Consider the following 21,166-nt stretch of genomic DNA (forward strand, 5'->3'; position numbering starts at 1 on the left):
GAAGTTCACAAGTCATAAAAGGGCCAAGTTTGAAGACCCCTGCTTTATGAGGAAAGCCGTGTGGGCGTTCCCGCATTTCAGACTATCTTCCGGGAGACTCGACTGCTTTGGCTACGAGGGGGAAAAAAAAACAGGCGTAGATTTACAGTTCCCGCTATGAGTCGCTGTGGCGCGCCAGCGGAATAAAAACATCGACGGACCGATGGCTCGAACTGCATTCTGGGAGGCGTAGTTTCTTCGCTTCTTGGAAGCTTCCTGCCTGCTCTGCCCCCGCAGAAGCGCCCCGTATTCCGGAGAAGGGGTGTCTGGTCCCCGTTTGCTCCCCAGGAAGGCCCGATTTGGGGGCGAGGCCGAAGAGCGGCTCCTGACCGGGCGAAGAGCGGAGAAGCGGCTCGGCGGCTGCCGGGTTTTGGGGGGGGGACCCTCGGCCGGCTGGGAAGGGAGGCCGGAGGAGGCGTCGCCATCATGGTACAGGCCTCGGGATACCCCCCCCCCCCATCCAGAGGGGGGGGGTCGAGGGAGGGGGAGAGGTTGGCAGGGAGGGAGGGAAAATGCAGACTCATCTGGCCGGGAAGGAGCTTGGAAGGCTGAAGAGGGTGGACTACAAATCCCATGCAGGCAGGGTGGGCTGCAACCCCCCCCAGGCATGCATGCAGGCAGGCAGGCAGAATGGGCTACAAATCCCACCCAGGGGCTGTGGGGTACGGCGTCCCATCCTGGCAGGGTGGGTTTCAAACCGCCCCTGGGTGGGGTGGACTACAAAGCCCATCCAAGTGGGAAAGCCCAGGCAGCGAGAATGGACTACAAAGACCAGCCAGGGCTTGTGGGGTACAAACGCCTCCCTGCTAGGGTGAGTTACAAAGCCCCATTCGGGCGGGATGGACTACAAACCCCACTCGAGAGAGGGTGGGGGTTGCGAGTATAAAAGTGCATTCCTGGCAGGGTGGGTTACAAAACCCATGCAGGCGGGTTGGGCTATACATCCCATCCAGGAGGGGTGGACTACAAAACCCCGTCCTGTCAGGATTGGGATCCAAAGCCCTTCCGGGAGGGGTGGAAACGGGATGGACTGTAAACCTGACCCAGAGGTTGTGGGCTATGGAACTCCATCCAGGCAAGGTGGGTTACAGATCCCATCCAGGTGGGGTGGACTACAAAACCCCATGCAGGTAGATTGGGTTACAAACCACTTTTTTGGGGGGGTGGGGAGGGCGATGAAACAACAAAACCTATGCAGGCAATGTGGACTACAAATCCCCATACAGGCAGAATGGATTGCAAACTCCCTTGGGCATGGTGGACTACAAAATCCATGCCGGCGGTTTGAACTACAAACCCCATCCTGGGGGGGGCTACAGACCCCCCCGCAGGTGGGGCAAACACAGGATGGGATTTCTACTAAGGTTTCAAAGGGAGAAATAAAATGGGTGTGGATCCCAATTCTCTCCAATTTATTCTGATACAGGTAGTCCTCAGTTACAAGAATTCGTTTAGTGACTGTTCAAAATTAGAACAGAATTGAAAAATGTGATTTATGACTGTTTTTCGCAGTTAACGACCTTTGCAGCGCACACACTCCCACACACGGTCACGTGATCAAAATCTGGACGCTTGGCAACTAACTCATATTTATGACGGTTTGCCGTGTCCAGGGGTCATGTGATCCCGTTTTGTGACCATCTGACAAGGAAATCGATGGAGAAGCGGATTCACATAACAACCGGGCTACAAATTGAACTACCGCAATGTTCCACTTAACAACTGTGGCAAGTAAGGTCGTAAAATCGGGCAAAACTCACCTAACAAATGTCTCACTTAACAACAGACTTGGGTTCGAGGACTACCTTGTATTTGTTTGCTTGTTTGTAAAATTCATTGGCTGCCCCATCTTGCCTCGAGGGTGACTTACAATTGTAAAAGATAAACGTATGAATTAAAAACATAAGTTATTGTGGCAATTAGGTCGCAGTGGTCTTAACGCCTCCTGTCTTTCTCTTCTCCCTCCCTCCAGTTTTCTTTCAACATGTTTGACCATCCGATTCCCCGCGTCTTCCAGAACCGATTCTCCACCCAATACCGCTGTTTCTCCGTCTCCATGCTCGCTGGCCCTAATGACCGATCGGATGTGGAGAAGGGCGGAAAAAGTAGGTGCTCTTTGGCTTTCTTTTCAATTGCTTTTCACTTCCCTCTCTTTGTTCTGTACCAGCCTGCTACCGGCCCTGCAGAAAAGGCAGGGACAACCCCTTTTGCAAGAAGGCAAGAGGCTGGAACTAAGCCTGCCAAATTTATTAACATAAAAGAGAGCAAAACAAGACACCAACCATGAAACAGGAGCTATGAAACAGGAACTATTCAAGCGGTTGCCTTCAGCAAACCAGCCCTCCCACGCATTCCCCTTTTATACAGTTCAGGGCGTGGCTTCTCTCTGCCTCCTTCCGAGGTGCCCCATTGCCTTCCTCTGTTTACTCCTGATTGACTGCCTCCTGTGTCGGGCGTCCTTGAACAGGGCCAGCTGTGGGTCATCTTCATCCACGCTGTCAGGCTCACACAGCTGGGTCTGCCTCGTGACCAGGTGGGAGGGGCCTGGCTGAGGGCTCTCATCAGCAAGCTCTCCAACCCCCTCAGCAAGCTCTTCAACACCCCCCTCCTCCTCCTCCTCTGAATCGTCCGACCCAACTGCCGAACCCACAGGCTGACCCTGAATCACAACACTCTGGAAGGCTGAAGAGTTAGCCTCTGCAATGGCAATTATTTGTCCTATAGGTAGGGGGAGAGGAGGAGGAAGAAGAGGATAAACCCCACTTTTATTCCGGAAGCTGCTTTCACAAGAGACGAGAATAAATATTGCCGTGCATTATTTATAAAGCTCCCCTTCGGCTTTGCTGAAAAGCACTCTGCTTTTCGAAGTGATTTCTAATGATTTTTATACGCGGCGGCTATGGAGAGACTTGGCACCTCCGATCTGACAAAAATAACCTGGAGACAACAAGGCTATTATTAATCCTTAATAACTGTATCCTCCCTTTGCTTAATTCGCTTTTTTTAGAAAAAGAATGGACTAGATCAGCTTGTACTCAATACAGATGCCAAAGCTTGTAAATCTGTTTACGGTCCAGTGTTTGCTAGAAACGTGATTTAATCTCTTTCAACCTGTTTGGATAACCTGGTCTCGTGCTCTGGTGAAGGGAGTCATCGTTGCTTCACGAGGGTTGTGCTTCCTGTCCTATATATCTGTTTGCCAACTGACTGGGCGGGTCCCTTCGCTGTTGTCCTGCGGGAACATCCTGCTTTAACCTGGTTACCTCATTAGAGAGCCTCGTTTTTACATCTTGATGTAAGCAGTTCGCAGCAGCTGACATTCCACGTAATAAACTGACATTACAACCACAAGCGGGATCGGGATTTCTAAGCAGTTGGGCTGATTTTACGACCTTTTTTTTTTGCCCAGGTTGTTAAGCAAATCAGTGCAGAAGTTGACTGGAAAGGTTGCAAACTATGGTTATGTGATCCCAGGATGCTGCAATCCTCATGTCAGTTGCCTGGATTTTGATCAGGGGGCCATTGGGATGCTATGACGGTCGTCAGTATGAAAACCAGCTACAAGTCACGTTTTTCAGTGCCTTTTTAACTTTGAGCGGCCGCTAAACAGATAGTTGTAAATCAAGGATTACCTGAATAGTCATGGTTAACACCCCTGTTGTTTTAATTTAATTTTAATTTAATTTTAATTTTAATCCCATGTATATCCCGCCCTTCTCCGAAGACTCAGGGCGGCTTACAAGCTTAGCAGTAGCCTTCATTCTATGTATATGCCTGCTTATTAGGGCTTTCACACACACCCCAAGCGGCATTATTACATTATTACAAAGTCAGTTTTGATTAATCGATTAGCCATTTTGTTTCTCCTTTTACTTTGTTTTTATTTTTAGCCTCCGGTGAGCTTGTGCAGGTAGTCCTCGACCTACGACTGCAATTTAGCCCCGGACTTAACGTTGCTAAGCAAAACATTGGTTAAGTGTATTTTGCTGCCTTTTTGATGACCTTGCTGGCCATGGTTGTTAAATGAATTGCTGCGGTTGTTAAGTTAGTAACGCAGTTGTTAAGTAGATCGGTCTTCCCCATTGACTCTGCTGGTCAGGTTGTAAAAGGGGATCACATGACCTCCCCCAGGGACACTGCCACCGTCGTAAGTACGAGTCAGTTGCCAAGCATTTGAATTTTGATCATGTGACCGCGGGGATGCCGCAGTGGTCACATGAAAAAAACGGTCACCCTTTTTCCCCAGTCCCGTTGTAACTTTGGACGGTCACTAAACGAACTGTTGTACGTAGAGGCTCTCGATCCATTCCTGACAATCCTGGAAAAGACTACGTTGAAAAACAGTACCCTGGTATCTTCAATATTGGTGTGGGGGGGGGATGGCTGAAGTCTGTGGTTCAAATGTCCTAGAATTGCTTTCTTTTGCTAGTTGCTGTCGATTTTCGCCGGCATTTTTAACAAATTGTTTTGTCTTTTCCTGCAGTAATTATGCCACCTTCAGCTTTGGATCAACTCAGTAAGTTGTGTACATTTAATGTGTTTTCATGCTTGATTTTCTCTTATGGCCCATCATTTCTTTAAAGGACTGTTGTCCCACTCTTTGGCCAAAATTATTTATTTGGCAGTATTTATTTGTCTGTCTGTCTGCCTGGCTGCCTGCCTGCCTGCCTGCCTGCCTATCTATCTATCTATCTATCTATCTATCTATCTATCTATCTATCTATCATCTATCTATCTCATTGTCTGTCTGTCTGTCTATCTATCTATATCATTGTCTGCCTGCCTGCCTGCCTGCCTGCCTGCCTGCCTGCCTATCTATCTATCTATCTATCTATCTATCTATCTATCTATATCTATCTATCTCATTGTCTATCTGTCTATCTATCTATCTCATTATCATTCTGTCTGTCTGTCTATCTATCTATATCATTGTCTGCCTGCCTGCCTGCCTGCCTGCCTGCCTGCCTGCCTGCCTGCCTATCTATCTATCTATCTATCTATCTATCTATCTATCTATCTATCTATCTATCTATCTATCTGTCTATCTGTCTATCTATCAATCAATCATATTTCTAAACTGCCCATCTCCCTCAAAGAGGAGTTCTGGGAAGTGTATGCTGTAATATATCCAATAAAATTTCAATTAAAAATTAATTTCAATTTTTACACAAACATAGGTTCTCTCCGCCAACGTACAGTCTCAAAGACATTTTAGGGGGGGGAAGCGGGATAAGAAGGAAAGCAATTAAGTTTGAGGAAATTAAAAACCACCGTCTAAAAAACATGAAAGGAAAAACTGATGTCCTAGGGATTTTCTGCAAACTTCAAGAATAAGACATTATTCTTGTTCTTATTCTTGGATATAGCAATAGCAACAGCACTTATACTGTATATTACTTCACAGTGCTTTACAGCCCTCTCCTAAGTGCTTTACAAGGCTCTCATAGCCCCTAACAATCTGGCTCCTCATTTTACTGGCCTCCGAAGGATAGAAGGCTGAGTCAACCTTGAGCCGGTCAGGATTGAACTGCCGGCACTTGGCAGTCAGCAGAAATTAGCCTGCAATACTGCATTCTAACCACTGCGCCACCAGAGCGCTTACAAAACCCATGCAGGACTGTGTACTTGTTTCCTCTAGGTCGGCTTAATATCACCTACCCGATGTTGTTTAAACTGACAAATAAAAATTCAGACCGGATGACTCATTGTGGTGTGCTGGAATTTGTGGCTGATGAAGGCATCTGTTACCTCCCACATTGGGTAAGTTGACAAGTTTTGTTCCATTAGATTAGAGATAAGGTGCTCAAATACGGGGCAAGATTCATTTTGTACAAATACAACCCATTTTAAACTAACCTACTGTGCATCTCATTTAGCGTTCCACAGTGAAGTGAGCTCCGAGTCTCTTTGGCAACGTGAATTTTTTCACATGCTGTTTTCATGGCATGTCCCAAATCTTTGCCTATTTAGCATAGCAACAAGAGCATCTAACATTCAACCAATTTCTTGTTCCTAAACTATTGGTCGCATATAATAAAGCGGATGACTTAAAGTGGATCCTTTTTGTTGATTTGTAGAGGTATACAAATCAATCCCCAAACGGTTTACAATCCAATATTTATTTTCTGAAGCCACTTTTTGACTCTTTAACCTTACACGGCAATAGGACAGATTTCATGAGGAATGTGTTGGATGTGCTCAACCGCCTTGAGTTATTTGTAAAAATAATAAAGGCTGGATGCAAACAAGCAAATAAAGTTTGCCTTCACTCTGCTGAACATCTAATCCTCAGAGTACAGTCTGATGTCTATGTATATTTACCCCATGTTGTATGGCTGTATTATTATCTTTCTCATCTTTGCATGTACACTGAGGATTTCTGCATCAGAGACAAATTCCTAGTGTGTCTAATCACAATTCTCCAAATAAAGCTATTCTTATTCTTATTCTATTCTATTCTATTCCTATTCTATTGTCATTCTATTCTATTCTATTCTATTCTATTCTATTCTATTCTATTCTATTCTATTCTATTCTATTCTATTCTATTCTATTCTACAGTCTTCTATTCTACTCTTCTATTCTACAATCATTCTGTTCTGTTCTATTTTCTATTCTATTTTCTATTTCTGTTCTATTTCACCCATTTTCTTTTTCCACATCTCAATTTTGAGACCTCTTTTTTTTTTACTAAAAAGATTTGATCTGGAGTTGCAGACAGACTGTTTAAGGGTGGACATCCATGCGGAGACGTTATCCTTCCTAGTTGGAAAAAATTAAAGATTAATTTCTCCTCTCTGGCTGTGGCAATTCTGTTCATTATTCGCTTCCTCCTACTTCTATTGTGACTGTTTGGAAACCATATAGAGAAACGCATTGAGCTTTGGGCCTTGCTTGAAATCAGTTTTTTCTGTGTGTGTTTTTCCCCCTAAGATGATGCAGAATCTTCTCCTGGAGGAAGGGGGCCTGGTGCAAGTGGAAAGTGTCAACCTCCAAGTAGCCACTTACTCCAAATTTCAGCCACAAAGTCCTGATTTTCTCGACATCACCAACCCCAAAGCCGTGTATCCTTTTTTGAATGGTCCTTCAAGAGGGAACAATTAATTAGAGACGGAATTCTTTGCTTCTAAATGTATGCAGGTAGTCCTTGATTTACAGCCTTTAAAAATTAGCACGGCACTGGGAAAAAAAAGTGACTTAAGACCGATTTTCACACTTCACCCTGGTCACGTGATCAGAATGCACACGCTAGTCGCTCCTGAAGCAAGAAAGTGAGCTGGGTGACTTTGGGCCAATCACCGCGAGACTTGAATACTAGTCCCACCTTAGGTATGAAAGCTGGTTGGGTGGCTTTGGACCCTTTCCTCTCTCTCTCTGTCAGCCCAACCCACCTCACAGGGTTGTTGTGAGGGAAATAGGGATATTAGGGATATTTGCTGCTGAGGGCGGTGCTCGACAGATGTGCTGATTGTCTACGTCTTCATGAAGAGCAAAAGAGTGAGATCAGATAGAAACTAATCGCCCGTCAGAACCTCAAGCGGTTGCCTCATTGCAATCGGGAGAACTGTGTATTTCCACTTAACGCTCTCTGAAGATTGGAAAACGCGCTCCGAAACTTTGCGTGCCTCACCACTGGAGATGTCATCGCCATCAATTACAATGAGAAGGTAACGCCAACCATTTGCAGAGGGGCTAGACCAGCATCGCTCCCCTTGTGCAACTTTAAACTTTGTGGACTTCAGTTCCCAGAATTCCCCAGCCGGCTAGTTTTAAAGAATGGGAAAGACTTCCACCCACCCTGTTCTTCATCCTTTCTTTTTCCCCCCCCTTTCTTTCTTTTAGATCTATGAGCTTCGAGTCATGGAGACCAAGCCAGACAAAGCAGTGTCCATCATTGAATGTGACATGAATGTAAGTCAGAGATGGACAGAGTCTCCATCTTGGCTAAGTCGCTGGTAGAGCCGATGAACCATGCAATAACAAAATGGAACCCAGCAGACTTTGGCCTGGTAGAGTTGCCGTGTCTGCTCAGAACACTCTTAACACAGGGGTCTTCAAACGTGGCCCTTTTTATGACTTGTGGACTTCAACTCCCAGAATCCCTCAGCCAGCGTGCCTGGCTGAGGAATCCTGGGAGTTGAAGTCCATAAGTCATAAAAAGGGCCACGTTTGAAGACACCCCTCCGCTCTTAACACAACAAAACTGTCTTGCAAAGTCTTCCAAGAAGCAGACTCTAAATCGGTGTTTCTCGCTGTCATCTCCTTTAAGATGCGTGGACTTCAACTTCCTGAATTCCCCAGCCAGCGTTGTTGGCTGGGGAATTCTGGGAGTTGAAGTCCACTCATCTTAAAAGTAGGGATGTAAAGATGTTGGAGAGCAACTGACCGAGCTGGAAGGAGGGATCAAATAGGAAATTAGCCTGCCTTTATGGTTTTTCCCAGGCAAAATCCATCTGTCTAGAAAGATTCCTGTATTATAGGCATAGAGCAATAAAGTAGCTGGTTTAAACTCTACAGGGGTGTGTCTGGTTGTTCGTGCCTGACATAGGATGATGGTTTTATAAGTACCTTGATGATGGTGATCTGTAACGTTCGTGTTGCATTGACTTAATTTGTGAGCTGGGTGTAACTTTCTGTGTTGCGTTGACTTCCACTCAGGTAGACTTCGATGCACCGTTGGGTTACAAAGAGCCCGAGAGACAGGCGCCTCACGAGGAGTCTGCGGTAAGTTCCTTCTTGTTGTGTTGTTGGCACACACACACACACACCCTCTCTCCCTTTCACTTGAGAGATGTAGCGATCCATTTCATCTTCAAATGTTTGGAGAATTTAAAGCTGTATGAAATATGGGACCGGGACAGAATGCTTCTCTCTCAATTGGATCAGCTGATCCAATTCCTTTCTCTCTTCACATCACAGCCTGAGACGTTTATGGGATGCTGGATTTTTTTTTAGATCCATTGGTGCCACTGCTCCAATCCCCCCCCAATCATTTCCAAATACAAGGGCCACCCTGATAAATTTTATGTCTGTTATTCTTGGCTCTCTGTTTCATTGGTGCCACTGCTCCGATCACCCAAATCATTTCCATATACGAGGTCCCCCTTGATAAATTTTATCTCTGTTATTTCTTAACTCTGCACTAACATAGCAGGGCTCAAATACTTTCGCAACGTTAGGCAAATGAGCGAAAGTTTTAATGAGGTCGTTTTATTGTCTTGTTTTTCCCCCCCTTTCCCAGTAATGAATTGCGGTGTCAGACGATCTCTCTTTTACTATAAAGGCTGCTCAAGGAGCATAATAAAGATAGAATAGAATTCTTTATTGGCCAAGTGTGGTTGGGCACACAAGGAATGTGGGTGTGATTGAATCTGATCTGTGCCACTGGGAATCTCAGGGTTGTTCCAAGCGTAAACCTCTGGTTTAATAGAGTTTTGTTTTGTTCCTTTGGTATAGCTCCAACAGAACTCTAGAATCATAGCCTGTGACAAGCCTATCAGAGCTAATTCTTCTTGAGGAATATTTCACCCATGCTGCCTTCTGAAGCCATGATGAAATACCCATGTTTATTTCTCCTCTTGCTTCTTAGGATGTTGAAGCAGACCACAGCGGTTATGTGAGCGATCTAGGATTCCGTGTAAGTCTCTTTATTGAGATAAGACTTACTTAGGTTGATCATTAGAGTTTAAAGCTGACCTCGGTCAAATTGCAAATTTCTGAGGAACAGCAGAAAGATGATCTTTGATGCTCCGATTTTTGTTCCTTTGGAGGTTGGCTTCGGAGAACTTTGGGATAAAATCAGATTTAACTCTTATTCCATTAAGGGTTTGGGTTTTTTTAAAGATACGATTTGAATAGATTTTGAAAACGTGAAGAAAAAGTAGGGAAACAAGAAAACAGAGAAACGAGAAAGTACCCAACGAAAAGCAAGATAAGTGGGGAAAAAGAGGGGGAAAAATTACAGATAGTCCTCAACAATGGTTCATTTAAGGACCGGTCAAAGTTACAACGGCACCGTAAAAAGTGACATGATCATTTTTCACACGACCACTGTAGCATTCCTCATGGTCACGTGATCAAATTACAAACAGTTGGCAACTGACTCATGTTTATGACACTTGCAGTGTCCCGGGGTCACGTGATCCCCTTTTGCGACCTTCTGACAAGCAAAGTCAAGGGGGAAGCCGGATTCGCTTAGTGACCGTGTTGCTAACTTGACCCCTGCAGTGATTCATTTAACAACCGTGGCAAGGAAGGCCGTAAAAATGGGGCAAAACCTCACTGAACAAATGTCTGACTTAACGGCAATTTTGGACTCCATTGTGGCCCGTAAGTCAAGGACTACCTGTAAAGGCAAAAAAGAAAAAAAAAGAATGACTTCTAATTTTCTTTGATACAAATATAAATTATATTCAGTTGAGTTTTGACGGCACCCGTGCCAGATACAAAATTGAGTAATTTTCTTTCTTTCTTTCTTTCTTTCTTTCTTTCTTTCTTTCTTTCTTTCTTTCTTTCTTTCTTTCTTTCTTTCTTTCTTTCTTTCTTTCTTTCTTTCTTTCTTCTTTCTTTCTTTTTCTTTCTTTCTTTCTTTCTTTCTTTCTTTCTTTCTTTCTTTCTTTCTTTCTTTCTTTCTTTCTTTCTTTCTTTCTTTCTTTTTCCTCCCTTAAGGCCTTTTCTGGATCTGGGAACAGGTTGGATGGAAAAAAGAAAGGGGTTGATCCAAGTCCTTCTCCAATTAAACCAGAAGATATTCGACGGTTAGTTACGCCCTTCGTTCTCTATGTCCGTCACAATTCACTCAGATCGTTGCTGTTTTACCTGGTTGGTTTGGCCTGGTTTGTTCCTCGCTTGTTTGTTTAGGCCTAGAAGTTTAATGTATAAATCATGGTCATCTGGGTTTGCCACAGACTTAGGTTAAAATAACCACAGTGGCTGGTTTGGTAAAGTTGCTTCAGCCAGAATAACTCACGGCTGGGTTTGAACTAAACTAAAATGAGGTGAGGTGGGGCTTAGAGCGGCGTGTTGTGAGAATCCAGCGACTGTCTTCGTTAACTGACAAAGACAGCATCCTTTTGACTTGTGGCGTCTTACTTATAAAGCGCTGTACAATTTCACTGTGTTAAAATAGCCAGTCATGGAACAAAGGGATGCTAAGGGTTCCCAAAATGCAAAGTCGACTTGATCAAACCTTTTCCCTGAATTCTGTCTTTTTTAAACGGCTAACTTTCCCCCCCCCCTCTTCCCCTTTGCAGGGGCATTCCGAATTACGACTTCAAAATTGGCAAGATCACATTCATTAGAAATTCCCGGCCGCTGGTCAAGAAGATAGAAGAGGTGAGTGAAGCTGAATTAGGGACCTTTATTTTTATTATTTTTTCTTTAAACTGGGATTCAGATTGTAAACTTCAATAAGCGCCGCCTTTCTCCGAGGCCCAAACCAGCCAGAGAAGCTGCAGCTGGTTATTGCGGTATGTTATACGTCACGTTCCAAACATCAGCGATTATAGCGTTTTTCCAGAGAAATCGAAAAGATTGGGGGGGGGGAGGGAAGAAACAAATATATCAGAAAACGGGGCGAATTTTTTTGTGTTTCCTTTTTTTTTCTTTTTAACCCAGTGTCGTGTCTTCTTTGTTTATTGCATTCGTATGCCTCTCCCATCTTAAAACTCAGGGCAGTCTTGATCTGTGGCGTAAGAAAGAATAAATAATTCAATGCCTTTTTTAAAAAAATAAATAAAATTGAAACGAATGGAAATCCGATGCTAATGTTGTGTTAGGTAGCTTGCGAGCCAAAATCCCCGGAAATGATTTGTGCAAGCTTTCCTGGTCTCCCCTCCCCACCCTCCACCCCTACGTAAAAAATAAATAAATCTGGATGCTCAATAAGCTTGAGAATTATTCTTCCGAATAGCATTGGAAGCAGGCCCTGTTGACTTTGTGAATGCAATTCCAGAAAATACTCTTTTTCTCTTTTTTTTCTTCAGGTTGATGCTGGTAGTCGCTTTATTGCGTTCTCCGGAGAAGGTCAGTCCCTTCGCAAGAAAGGCAGAAAACCCTAAAGACTGCGGTCGGAAGACAATAAAATAATCCAATAGACTAGCATTTCTAGCAAGACTTTTTGTATTCCTGCTTCTCTGCCAAGCGTGTGAATAATCTGAACAGAAAATGAAAATTGGCTTCTGAAGACTTTTCAGTTTTGAGAGCAAAGCCCACTCCCTTCCAGCACTGAGGATGTTACCTAGTTGGGTAATGAGATGTCTGCGGGAAAACAACCAAGTTCAGAGAGCACCAAGGACCCAACTCTCCTCCTCCTCCTCCTCCTCCTCCTCCTCCTCCTATCTAGCACTGACGTTGTTACCTAGTTGGGTAATGTAATGTCTGCAAAAAAAAAACCCACCCACCAAGCTCAGAAAGTAGCAGGGACCCCACAGATCAAGCCTGAGCTACAAATATTTTCTCCTATTTGTATATTTCATTTTACGAAAGGGAAGCAGTGTTAACTACGAGCGGCTTGCTAACCATCTGGGAGCGCTTGGCTCTAACCCTCGGGCCTGCCTGCCTTAGCCTTCCTTAAAAGCAGAGTGATTCCACTGCTGATGGCGGTGGCGGTGGGGAAGAGAGACGACCTAGTGGGCAAACTCTCGTAGCCCACTTCCTCAGCCAACATCAACAAATACTCTTACTACTTTTCCCCCAAGCTTCATTTTTGTGGGTTTTCAGGTTGAGAAACTGTGTCTTTCCGGTAGCCAAATTACATTCTGGTCCAATTGCTTTGCTTCAAAGAGAACCAGGGTGTTGCACTGGCCCAAACCATTAAAAAAAAAAAACCTCAATAAATTTTTGAAAAGATGGGTTCCAGTGTGAGCCTCCCAGCCCCCTGTCGTGCAACCACAATTCCCAGAAAGCCCAGCCCGAAACGACCAGGCTGGCGAAATGACATTGATTCGCATTCCGCATTGAATTGTTTTAAACTTGAAGCTTTTAAACACCATATATATTTTTTTTTAACCCGCAAATGGAGGAACTCTTCGTGTACATCTGGGAACCGGAAGCGGTTTGTGCTCGCTACGGACTGTAGCCCTGAGTTCCCCCTCCGAGCCCGACCCGCCTGACCATTACACAAGAGAACCGGAAGAGAGGGCTGTAAACGCTGTTGACTGTAGCCCTTAGGACCCTGTAAAGTTCCCATCGGCGCTTTGCCCCGCCCATTGGGACAAAGGTGGGCGGGGACGATCGTCCAGAAGCCCCGCCCCTGCGCGAGTCGTTCCTTCAGCGGAGCGGAGCCCGGGCGATGGCCGGTGAAGGCGGATCTTGGCGGGTGAGCTTTCCTGGGTCACAATTAGCCCAGAATCGGGGCTAATATTGGAAAACTGGCCACTGGGAGGGTCATTCCCTTGATCCAGCAGGAAGGAAAAGCCTTTCTCGGGGTGTAACTCGCAGCTTGTGCGAATGCAAGACACGGGAGTTTGCAGGTCGTGTGAAAGCATCCCGGGGGGGGGTGCATTTCTTCGGGATTTAGTAGCCCGCCCACCCATTGGAGCGCCCTCTCCGATGCCCGTGGGAACGTGAAAGCTTTTTGGGAGTAGTAATTGTTTCTGCATAATAATCGTGCATTATAGGGTATAGGGTTTCCTGCCTGAACAGGGGGTTGGACTAGATGACCTCCAAAGTACCTTCCAACTTTTATTATTATTATTATTATTATTATTATTATTATTATTATTATTATTATTATTATTATTATTATTATTATTATATTCTACTTATATTTTACATTGTGTATTTCAGCATAAATGTATATGCCGGGCGTCATGGTTTTCATTACATTTTATACTCTACATTTAAAATAAAATTATAGGTTGCCCAGGGTTGCATCACGGTGTGGTGGAGGGGTGTAAATTTAATAAGTAAAAATTTGTATTATATCAGCATGTATGTTACATATTGCATGTAACATACCTATTAATTAAATGCATATGCCGTATTGAAATAGGTAGAACATGTTCTGTAACATAACATTGATTGGTGTTGGGATAATAGCACGATAGGTGTATCATAATTAATATATTTATAAATAACGGGTCAAAAATTGCACGCCGCCTGACTCTTGAATCCACTCGGGGTGGTTCACAAGAATCAAACAAATGACAATAAATAAAGCAGGAAAGGTTAACCGCCTAGAGAAAAAAAAAAGAATCGGATGAGACCAGTGAGTGCGATCTAAAAGGCTAAAAACAGATTAAGAAAAAGTGAGAAAGTTAGAAGGCAAAAGCGAAGAACATCGAAGCACATCTGGCTGGACAGCCACATGCACGTTGCAGAGTTTGCTTTTCTTCTGATCTGGGTGTATCCCAGATTTGTGAGTCTTTCAGCACAATTGCAAACGATGCCGACAAACAGCTGCTTGTACAGGGACTCCTCAACTTAACGACCACCGTTGACCCCAAATTTCTAAGCGAAACATTTGTTAAGTGAGTTTGCCCCTTTTTACAACCTCCCTGGCCCCGGTTGTTAAAGTGAATTGCTGCAGTTGTTAAGTTAAGTCACCTCCCCATTGACTTTGCTTGCCGTAAGCTCACAAAAGCGGATTCGGGTGACTCCGGGGGACGCTGCAACCGTCATAAATATGAGTCAGTCGCTGAGCGTCCAAATTTTGATGACGTGACCACAGGGGGGGGGTACCGCAAGGGTCTTAAAAAGTGTGAAAAACGGTCATTAAGTCGCCTTTTGCAGCGCCGCGGTAACTGGTCACTAAACGAAGTAAGTTGAGGGCCGCCTGTCCTGTAATTTTGTGCTGCGTGTGTCCCGACAGCCGCCCCGCGCCTGCACGGATTACTGGTCTGAATGGAAACTCTGTCGGAGCATCCGTAATCTATACCATCATTACTACACCTACGGGGAGACGCCGTCGTGTGCGCAGTGGAAAAAGGATTACAAAAATTGCAAAGAATGGGAGAGAACGAAAAGCCCGGCAGCCAAGGTACGGTGTGGCATCTGGAGGAAGGAAGTTATAGAAACATAATTTTATTCCTAAGTTTATTCATCACTCGTACTTGTGTGGGTTTTTTTTAAACAATGCCCTGCTCTGGGGTTTTATCTTTTGATACCCATTTTGTACCTTGTTTCTGTGCATTTTCTCCACTGTGCTGCATTTTGCTATGCCGCATGATTTAACGCAGTGGCTCAGTGGGTTAGGACGCTGAGCTTGTCGATCAGAAGGTCGGCAGTTTGGCGGGTCAATCCCGAGTGCCGCGTAGCAGAGTGAGCGCCTGTTACTCATCCCAGCTTCTGCCAACCTAGCAGTTCGAAAGCACGTAAAAATGCAAGTAGAAAAATAGGGACCACTCCGGTGGGAAGGTAACAGCGCTCCGTGCGCCTTTGGCGTCTAGTCATGCCGGCCACATGACCACGGAGACGTCCTCGGACAAGCGCTGGCTCTTCGTCTTTGAAACGGAGATGAGCACCGGCCCCTAGAGTCGGAAACGACTAGCACGCATGTGCGGGGGAACCTTATGATTTTTTTTAAAAAAGCAAAAAAAAGACATTTCTTTCCTGCTCCTTGAATTGGTTGGTCAGTAGCAGGGACAGCCTACATTTGTTCCCCCTTTTCTAATCATTGGAGATTGTCCTGATAAAATCCCTGCAGTTTTCTCGGCGATGTTTTTCAGAAATGGTTTCCATTGCCTCCTTTCCAGGGTTCAGAAAGAGGGACTGGCCCAAAGCCGGACTAAAACCCAGGGTCTCCTGCTTTCCAGCCCGCTGACTTAACCTCTAATTTATTCTATGTAGTTATTGTACCTTTGCCAAAAACAGGATGGGTTGCTTCCTATAAAGAGATAGGTGTGATCAAAAGTTGATTTTATCGTTCAAATAGCAACAGCACTTAAGACTTATATATCACTTTACAGTCCTCTCTAAGGGGTTTACAGAGTCAGCCTCTTGCCCCACCCCAAAATCTGGGTTCTCATTTTACTGACCTTGGAAAGATGGAAGGCTGAGTTAACCTTGAGCCAGTGAGGATTGAACTGCTAGCAGTGAGCAGAGTCAGCCTGCAATACTGCATTCTAAGCACTGCACTGCCACGGCGGAGTTGGCCGATTTTTCAACTTTCTGTGATTGTTTTGGTACTGCCTTTACACTCTGACAAATTCTGACAGCAACAAAGGTTAAAAAGAGTGTCAAGTTACAAAACAAAAGCCATTCTGGACACAGATCTCTTCTGATAAAGGAGAATGTTTGTAGCTCAAGGATGAAATGAGGAGTCTTTTGCACCGAGTCTGAGTTTGGTGGTTTTCTTGCAGACATTTCGTTACCAAACTAGGTAACGTCATCAGTGCTAGAAGGGAGTGGGGTGTGCTACTGATGATGTTACCTAGTTTGGGTAATGAAGCGTCTGCAAGAAAGCCGCCAAGCTGAGAGAGCACCAAGGACCCTACAGATCTATTTCAGTCTGAAAAAGCACGGTGTGTTCCGAATGTTGGGCTATTATTAATAATAGCTTTGATCTGTTGCAGGAACAGTTGTGTGGTAGCGAGCGGGAACGGATGGCCAAGAAGCAGAAGTATGCGCCAGTATGGAAAATGAGAAAAAGTCCTCCACCTGATTGGAATTCACCCATTGGGGAAGAATGATGAGGCCTTCCAACATTCTAGCGGGACCTCTGTCTGACGCCACTTAAGAGACACTTAATCCTGAATAGAGGGATTTTTTTCCCCACCATAAATCTGTGCTCTCACCTGGCCATACCTGGGTTTAAGTGTATCAGACTTATTTTTCTGTAAACAGCTGCTCTGAATTCTTCTCCTACATCAGTGCAAAGTTTTAAACGACATTCACAAAAGTGTCATTGCAAAGGATGTATTTTGCTGTTCACAAGCTCTTGCCTTTGTTGGAAATGGGGTAGAAAAATACCGATAACTGGGTGATAAGGGAAAAACCCAGGAGTTCTTTATTTGTGTGCAACATTCAGATCCGGCTTAAAACGTCCTTTACAAACCACAGGGATTGTGTTCCTGTAAGCTTAATAACACCACCACCACCACCACCCCAAAACCAATACACTATGGCTTAACAGAAATGTGTGAACTCAGTAAGAAGTTGGATGTTTAGACAACTGGCAATTCTATCATGTTCAACTCCACAGAAGAGTTATACAGGTAGTCCTCGACTTGAGTTCATTTAGTAACTGTTCAGTTACAACAGCTCTGAAAAAAGTGCCTTAGGACTAAAACAGTCCTAAGGCACTTTTTTCAGAGCTGTTGTAACTGAACAGTCACTAGATGACTAAATGACACAACGGTTGCAGCATCCCCGTGGTCACATGATCAAGGCAACTGACTCGTATTTACGACGTTGCGTGATCCCTTTTTGCGACCTTCCGACAAGCGAAGTCAATAGGGAAGCCAGATTCCCTTAACAACAATGTTACTAGCTTAACGACCACAGTGATTACTTAACAGTGGCAAGAAAGGTTGTCAAATGGGGCAAAACCGACTTAAAAACTGTCCTAGGAATGGAAATTTTGGCGTCAACAGTGATCGAGGACTACCTGTATAAAATAGCTTTTCATCAGCACTTTGTGTCAGGCAAAACTGCTTTAAAAGATTGACAAGTATACTTTATTTAACATCCGGAAGAGTAGCCAAATATGGAATTTCCACGAAGCGCTGATCAATACATTAATGCCACCTACTATTAGTATCGTAAGAATCAGCTAAGAATAGTTAGGGGAGGTGGTGGTCTCAGAGGCTTTGCGTTTTCAATCTGCAAGAAAATTAATCCTTTCCGATTGGCTTATTATCTCCCAACAAGATTTTATTTCTTGAATAAATGCGTATGGCCACCCCAACATGGGAGCATGTAGAAGATTGAACTCTTTGTTTTTAAAAGAGTCAACATTCAAAGCTTTTTTCACTGACTCTTGCATGATCTATGGGTCTCGATAGTGGGTTGATCAAAGGAGCTACATTGGACTGGTGCTTGCGATCTAACAAATGGTCAGGTAGAAGGTAATTTAGCAGCTTTACGCTTGCCGAGGGTCTTCCTCCCCAACCCAAATCAGTACGTATATATTCTTGTGAGATCGTTACATTTTCCTTCGGGAGCTTCGTACTTAGCCTGAGGGGGTGTGTGCAGGGGTTCTTGCCTGTCGAAAGGGAACAACAGGTCATCCCGTAGAATGGCGGCTTGATACAGCTCTTCCGACTCCAGCCGTAATTCCCTTAAAGCTTGTTCCTGGGCAGCGACAAGAGTTTTTATGGTCTCCGTCTCGGCCTTGTCCTCGCGATGCTTATAGGCAGCCCACCGTTTCCAAAGTTTAGCTCGTCTTTCGCTTTCTTCAAGGGGCAGTGGTGTAAGCTCTCGGACCCTGTAAGGAAAAACACGGTCAGGCCACGAAATAACAAACGACCATGCGGAGATTCTCCTGCACTGAGTTCTTTTTGTTTCATGCACGTTGTCCTTAACAATTCATTTAACGACGGCACCGGAAAAAGTGACTTGCGATCAGGTTTCACGCTTAATGACCTCTGCAGCATCCCCCTGGTCACATGATCAAAATTCAGATGCTTGGCAACTGACTCGTATTTATGACGGTACACCATTTTTCTTTAGAAGAGGGTTTCTCAGCTTCAGCCACTTTGAGACGCGTGGACATCAACTCTCCAAATTCCCCAGCCGGCATGAACGAACACGCTAACTACATTTTTTTTTAAATTGCAGGAACAATCTGCAGGGATCCCGCCTGCCCCAGTAGCCCATTACCTTTTTTCATCCATGAATCTGAAGGGGATTATGAAGTCTTCAATAGGAACCAACTCTTGAGCTGCTCTTTCCAATTTTTTTATTTTCTTTTTCAGCCGTTCTCTTAGAGCCTGGTCCCTCTTCGGATCTGTTTTTTTCTTCTTTCTTGGGGGCTCTGCTCTAATGGAGGGGGAATAAATAAAATATAAAAGTAAAATACGAATTTTACAGAATGCTATTTCACTTCAATCTCAAAAAGTAACAACCAGTTATAGTGTTGTGCAGTCCTGTGACTTAAATGACATTTTTTGCTAGTTTCTAGCCTTTGGGGCCAGTTTATAGCAAAAAAACAAAAGTACCCATAGGAATGAATTGATTTAACAACCACCACATCTGCATTACAATCACAGTGTTTGCTTAACAACCACTACAAAATAATTGTAAAATTGGGTCGGTCACTTAAGACAGATTTCCAGACTCCATTATGGTCATTTATGTGTAGATGTCGCGGTGTATGTGTGCTTACTCAAATGTAAATCCTGTTGAATTCAGCAACACTTTTTCCTACATAAGCAAGAATCAAATTGCAGCCATACTGATTGGTTACTTGAGTGCATTGGATAAATTTGAAGTGTGAACCTGGAAAAGCATTTTAATACTTCTTCCTATATTATCAGGTGGAAAGGATCAAATACCAATTTGGCCTTTACTTTACCTCATGGGCAGAGCGGTTCTCAGTTCCAGGAGGGAAGACTGCCAGTGGTTGGCTCGGAGTTGTCCATTCCAGATTAACTGGGAACTAAAAAATGCATATAACGTCAATCCAGGGTTGTTGTGGGGGAAAATAGGAGGAAGGTGTGTTGGGTCTGTCTGCCACCATTAATTATTTATCAATATTAATAAAAGCGGGATACGAATGAATAAAAATAATGGACGGACGCTTATCAAGGAGACATCCAACCTAGACACTAAGGAGGAATTTCCTAACAGTGAGAACAATTAATCAATAGAATGAGTCGCCTCCAGGCGTTGTGGGTGCTCCATCACTGGAGGTTTTTAAGAAGAGACTGGACAACCATTTCATCCGGAATGGCATAGGGTCTCCTGCTTTGAGCAGGGGGTTGGACTAAATGACCTCCAGGGTCCCTTCCAACCTTATTCTATGTTCTATAAATTATGATAAAACCGTGGATGCTCCATCACTGGAGGCTTTTAAAAAGAGACTGCACAGCCATTTTATCCGGGATGGCATAGGGTCTCCTGCTTTGAGCAGGGGGTTGGACTAGATGACCTCCAGGGTCCCTTCCAACCTGATTCCATCTTCTATAAATTATGATAAAACCGTGGATGCTCCATCACTGGAGGCTTTTAAAAAGAAACTGCACAGCCATTTTATCCGGGATGGCATAGGGTCTCCTGCTTTGAGCAGGAGGGTGGACTAGATGACCTCCAAGGTTCCTTCCAATTCTGTTATATATGATAGCTTTTCATGGCGAGGTTGGGGCGGGGCGCCCCCAAGGGCTCCCCCTAAGCAGCCGATGGGGGTGGGGGGAGAAAAAGACCCCCGCCCACCCACCCAGGACTCCCTTCTGGCCGCTTACCGAAACAAAACGCCTCCCGTCCCGCTCCCGAGGAGGTTCAACGTAGCCCGGGCCCACATGGCTCCCTTCCCGACGGAGGACCGCTCCCAGCGACGCACCGCAGTCCGACGGCGAATGCTGCTCTCCCGCTTCCGAAGGCTCGTCGGGAAGTTCCGGAAAAGATGCGCGCGCATCCTTTGCACATTCCCTCCTTCCCTCCCTCCGTGCTGCATTCTCCAACCTGGCGCTCTCCGAAGTGGGTGGTTAGGACCCCCCCACTCCCCTTGTTTAGAATGCCGGGTGTTGGAGAAGTTTGATTCTGGAGGAAAGGGAGAAAAATCCGTTTGATGTAATGGCGAAGGAAGGGGCTGGGCGGCGAGTTCTAGTCCTCCAGCTGCCATGCAAGGTCACCACGTCCAACCAACCAACCAAAAAAAAAAAAAACCCTGGAAAAATTGGGAATAAAACAAGTGGGTTTTTTTCCTGTTTTTTTTTCCCAAAGGGAAAAAAGGAAAGAAGAAAACAGGAAAAAAAACTGGTTTTATTCCCATTTGATGTAATGGCGAAGGAAGGGGCTGGGCGGCGAGTTCTAGTCCTCCAGCTGCCATGCAAGGTCACCACCGTCCAACCCCCCCCCCCCCCAAAAAAAAAACCCTGGAAAAATTGAGAATAAAACAAGGGTTTTTTTTCCTGTTTTTTCCCCAAAGGGAAAAAAGAAAAGAAAAAAAACAGCAAAAAACCTGGTTTTATTCCCAATTTTTCTATTCCCCCCTCCACCCCGACTTTCCCATCTCTGGTGGTTCTTT

At 44.7% G+C, this 21,166-nt stretch overlaps 3 protein-coding genes across 3 annotated transcripts; 2 read left to right on the plus strand and 1 right to left on the minus strand.

Annotated features, from left to right (window-relative positions):
* Nucleotides 1-212: 212 nt before the first annotated feature.
* UFD1 (ubiquitin recognition factor in ER associated degradation 1) lies at nucleotides 213-12,262 on the plus strand. Its single transcript, XM_081338855.1, has 12 exons — nucleotides 213-468; nucleotides 2,012-2,144; nucleotides 4,523-4,555; nucleotides 5,678-5,799; nucleotides 6,973-7,103; nucleotides 7,634-7,706; nucleotides 7,882-7,950; nucleotides 8,698-8,763; nucleotides 9,629-9,676; nucleotides 10,708-10,796; nucleotides 11,292-11,373; nucleotides 12,024-12,262. The coding sequence occupies exons 1-12, from the start codon at nucleotides 466-468 to the stop codon at nucleotides 12,096-12,098; spliced, it is 924 nt and encodes a 307-aa protein (XP_081194981.1). The 5' UTR covers nucleotides 213-465; the 3' UTR covers nucleotides 12,099-12,262.
* Nucleotides 12,263-13,219: 957 nt separating this feature from the next.
* LOC308674422 (synaptic plasticity regulator PANTS) lies at nucleotides 13,220-16,790 on the plus strand. The gene is made up of 3 exons (XM_081338856.1): nucleotides 13,220-13,357; nucleotides 14,852-15,019; nucleotides 16,554-16,790. The coding sequence occupies exons 1-3, from the start codon at nucleotides 13,331-13,333 to the stop codon at nucleotides 16,668-16,670; spliced, it is 312 nt and encodes a 103-aa protein (XP_081194982.1). The 5' UTR covers nucleotides 13,220-13,330; the 3' UTR covers nucleotides 16,671-16,790.
* A 1,290-nt stretch (nucleotides 16,791-18,080) lies between these two features.
* Nucleotides 18,081-20,950, minus strand: MRPL40 (mitochondrial ribosomal protein L40). The gene is made up of 4 exons (XM_081338854.1): nucleotides 20,382-20,950; nucleotides 19,496-19,579; nucleotides 18,802-18,960; nucleotides 18,081-18,406 (listed from the first exon to the last, which is right to left on the minus strand). The coding sequence occupies exons 1-4, from the start codon at nucleotides 20,759-20,761 to the stop codon at nucleotides 18,097-18,099; spliced, it is 933 nt and encodes a 310-aa protein (XP_081194980.1). The 5' UTR covers nucleotides 20,762-20,950; the 3' UTR covers nucleotides 18,081-18,096.
* Nucleotides 20,951-21,166: the final 216 nt, after the last annotated feature.

The sequence above is a fragment of the Vipera berus genome (genome assembly GCF_964194415.1).
Source record: "Vipera berus genome assembly, chromosome: 14".
In the NCBI taxonomy this organism is placed as follows: Eukaryota; Metazoa; Chordata; class Lepidosauria; order Squamata; family Viperidae; genus Vipera; species Vipera berus.

Excerpts from the sequence above, each read along its gene's own strand:
- UFD1 (XM_081338855.1), top strand. Across the intron at positions 7,707-7,881 it reads CCATCAATTACAATGAGAAG|ATCTATGAGCTTCGAGTCAT; the intron begins GTAACGCCAACC and ends TCTTTCTTTTAG. Across the intron at positions 7,951-8,697 it reads TCATTGAATGTGACATGAAT|GTAGACTTCGATGCACCGTT; the intron begins GTAAGTCAGAGA and ends ACTTCCACTCAG.
- LOC308674422 (XM_081338856.1), top strand. The coding sequence starts at position 13,331 with ATGGCCGGTGAAGGCGGATCTTGGCGG. Across the intron at positions 13,358-14,851 it reads GTGAAGGCGGATCTTGGCGG|CCGCCCCGCGCCTGCACGGA; the intron begins GTGAGCTTTCCT and ends GTGTCCCGACAG. Across the intron at positions 15,020-16,553 it reads CGAAAAGCCCGGCAGCCAAG|GAACAGTTGTGTGGTAGCGA; the intron begins GTACGGTGTGGC and ends GATCTGTTGCAG.
- MRPL40 (XM_081338854.1), bottom strand. The coding sequence starts at position 20,761 with ATGGCAGCTGGAGGACTAGAACTCGCCGCCCAGCCCCTTCCTTCGCCA. Across the intron at positions 18,961-19,495 it reads AGAACCGCTCTGCCCATGAG|AGCAGAGCCCCCAAGAAAGA; the intron begins GTAAAGTAAAGG and ends CCCCTCCATTAG. Across the intron at positions 18,407-18,801 it reads AGATTCATGGATGAAAAAAG|GGTCCGAGAGCTTACACCAC; the intron begins GTAATGGGCTAC and ends TTTTCCTTACAG.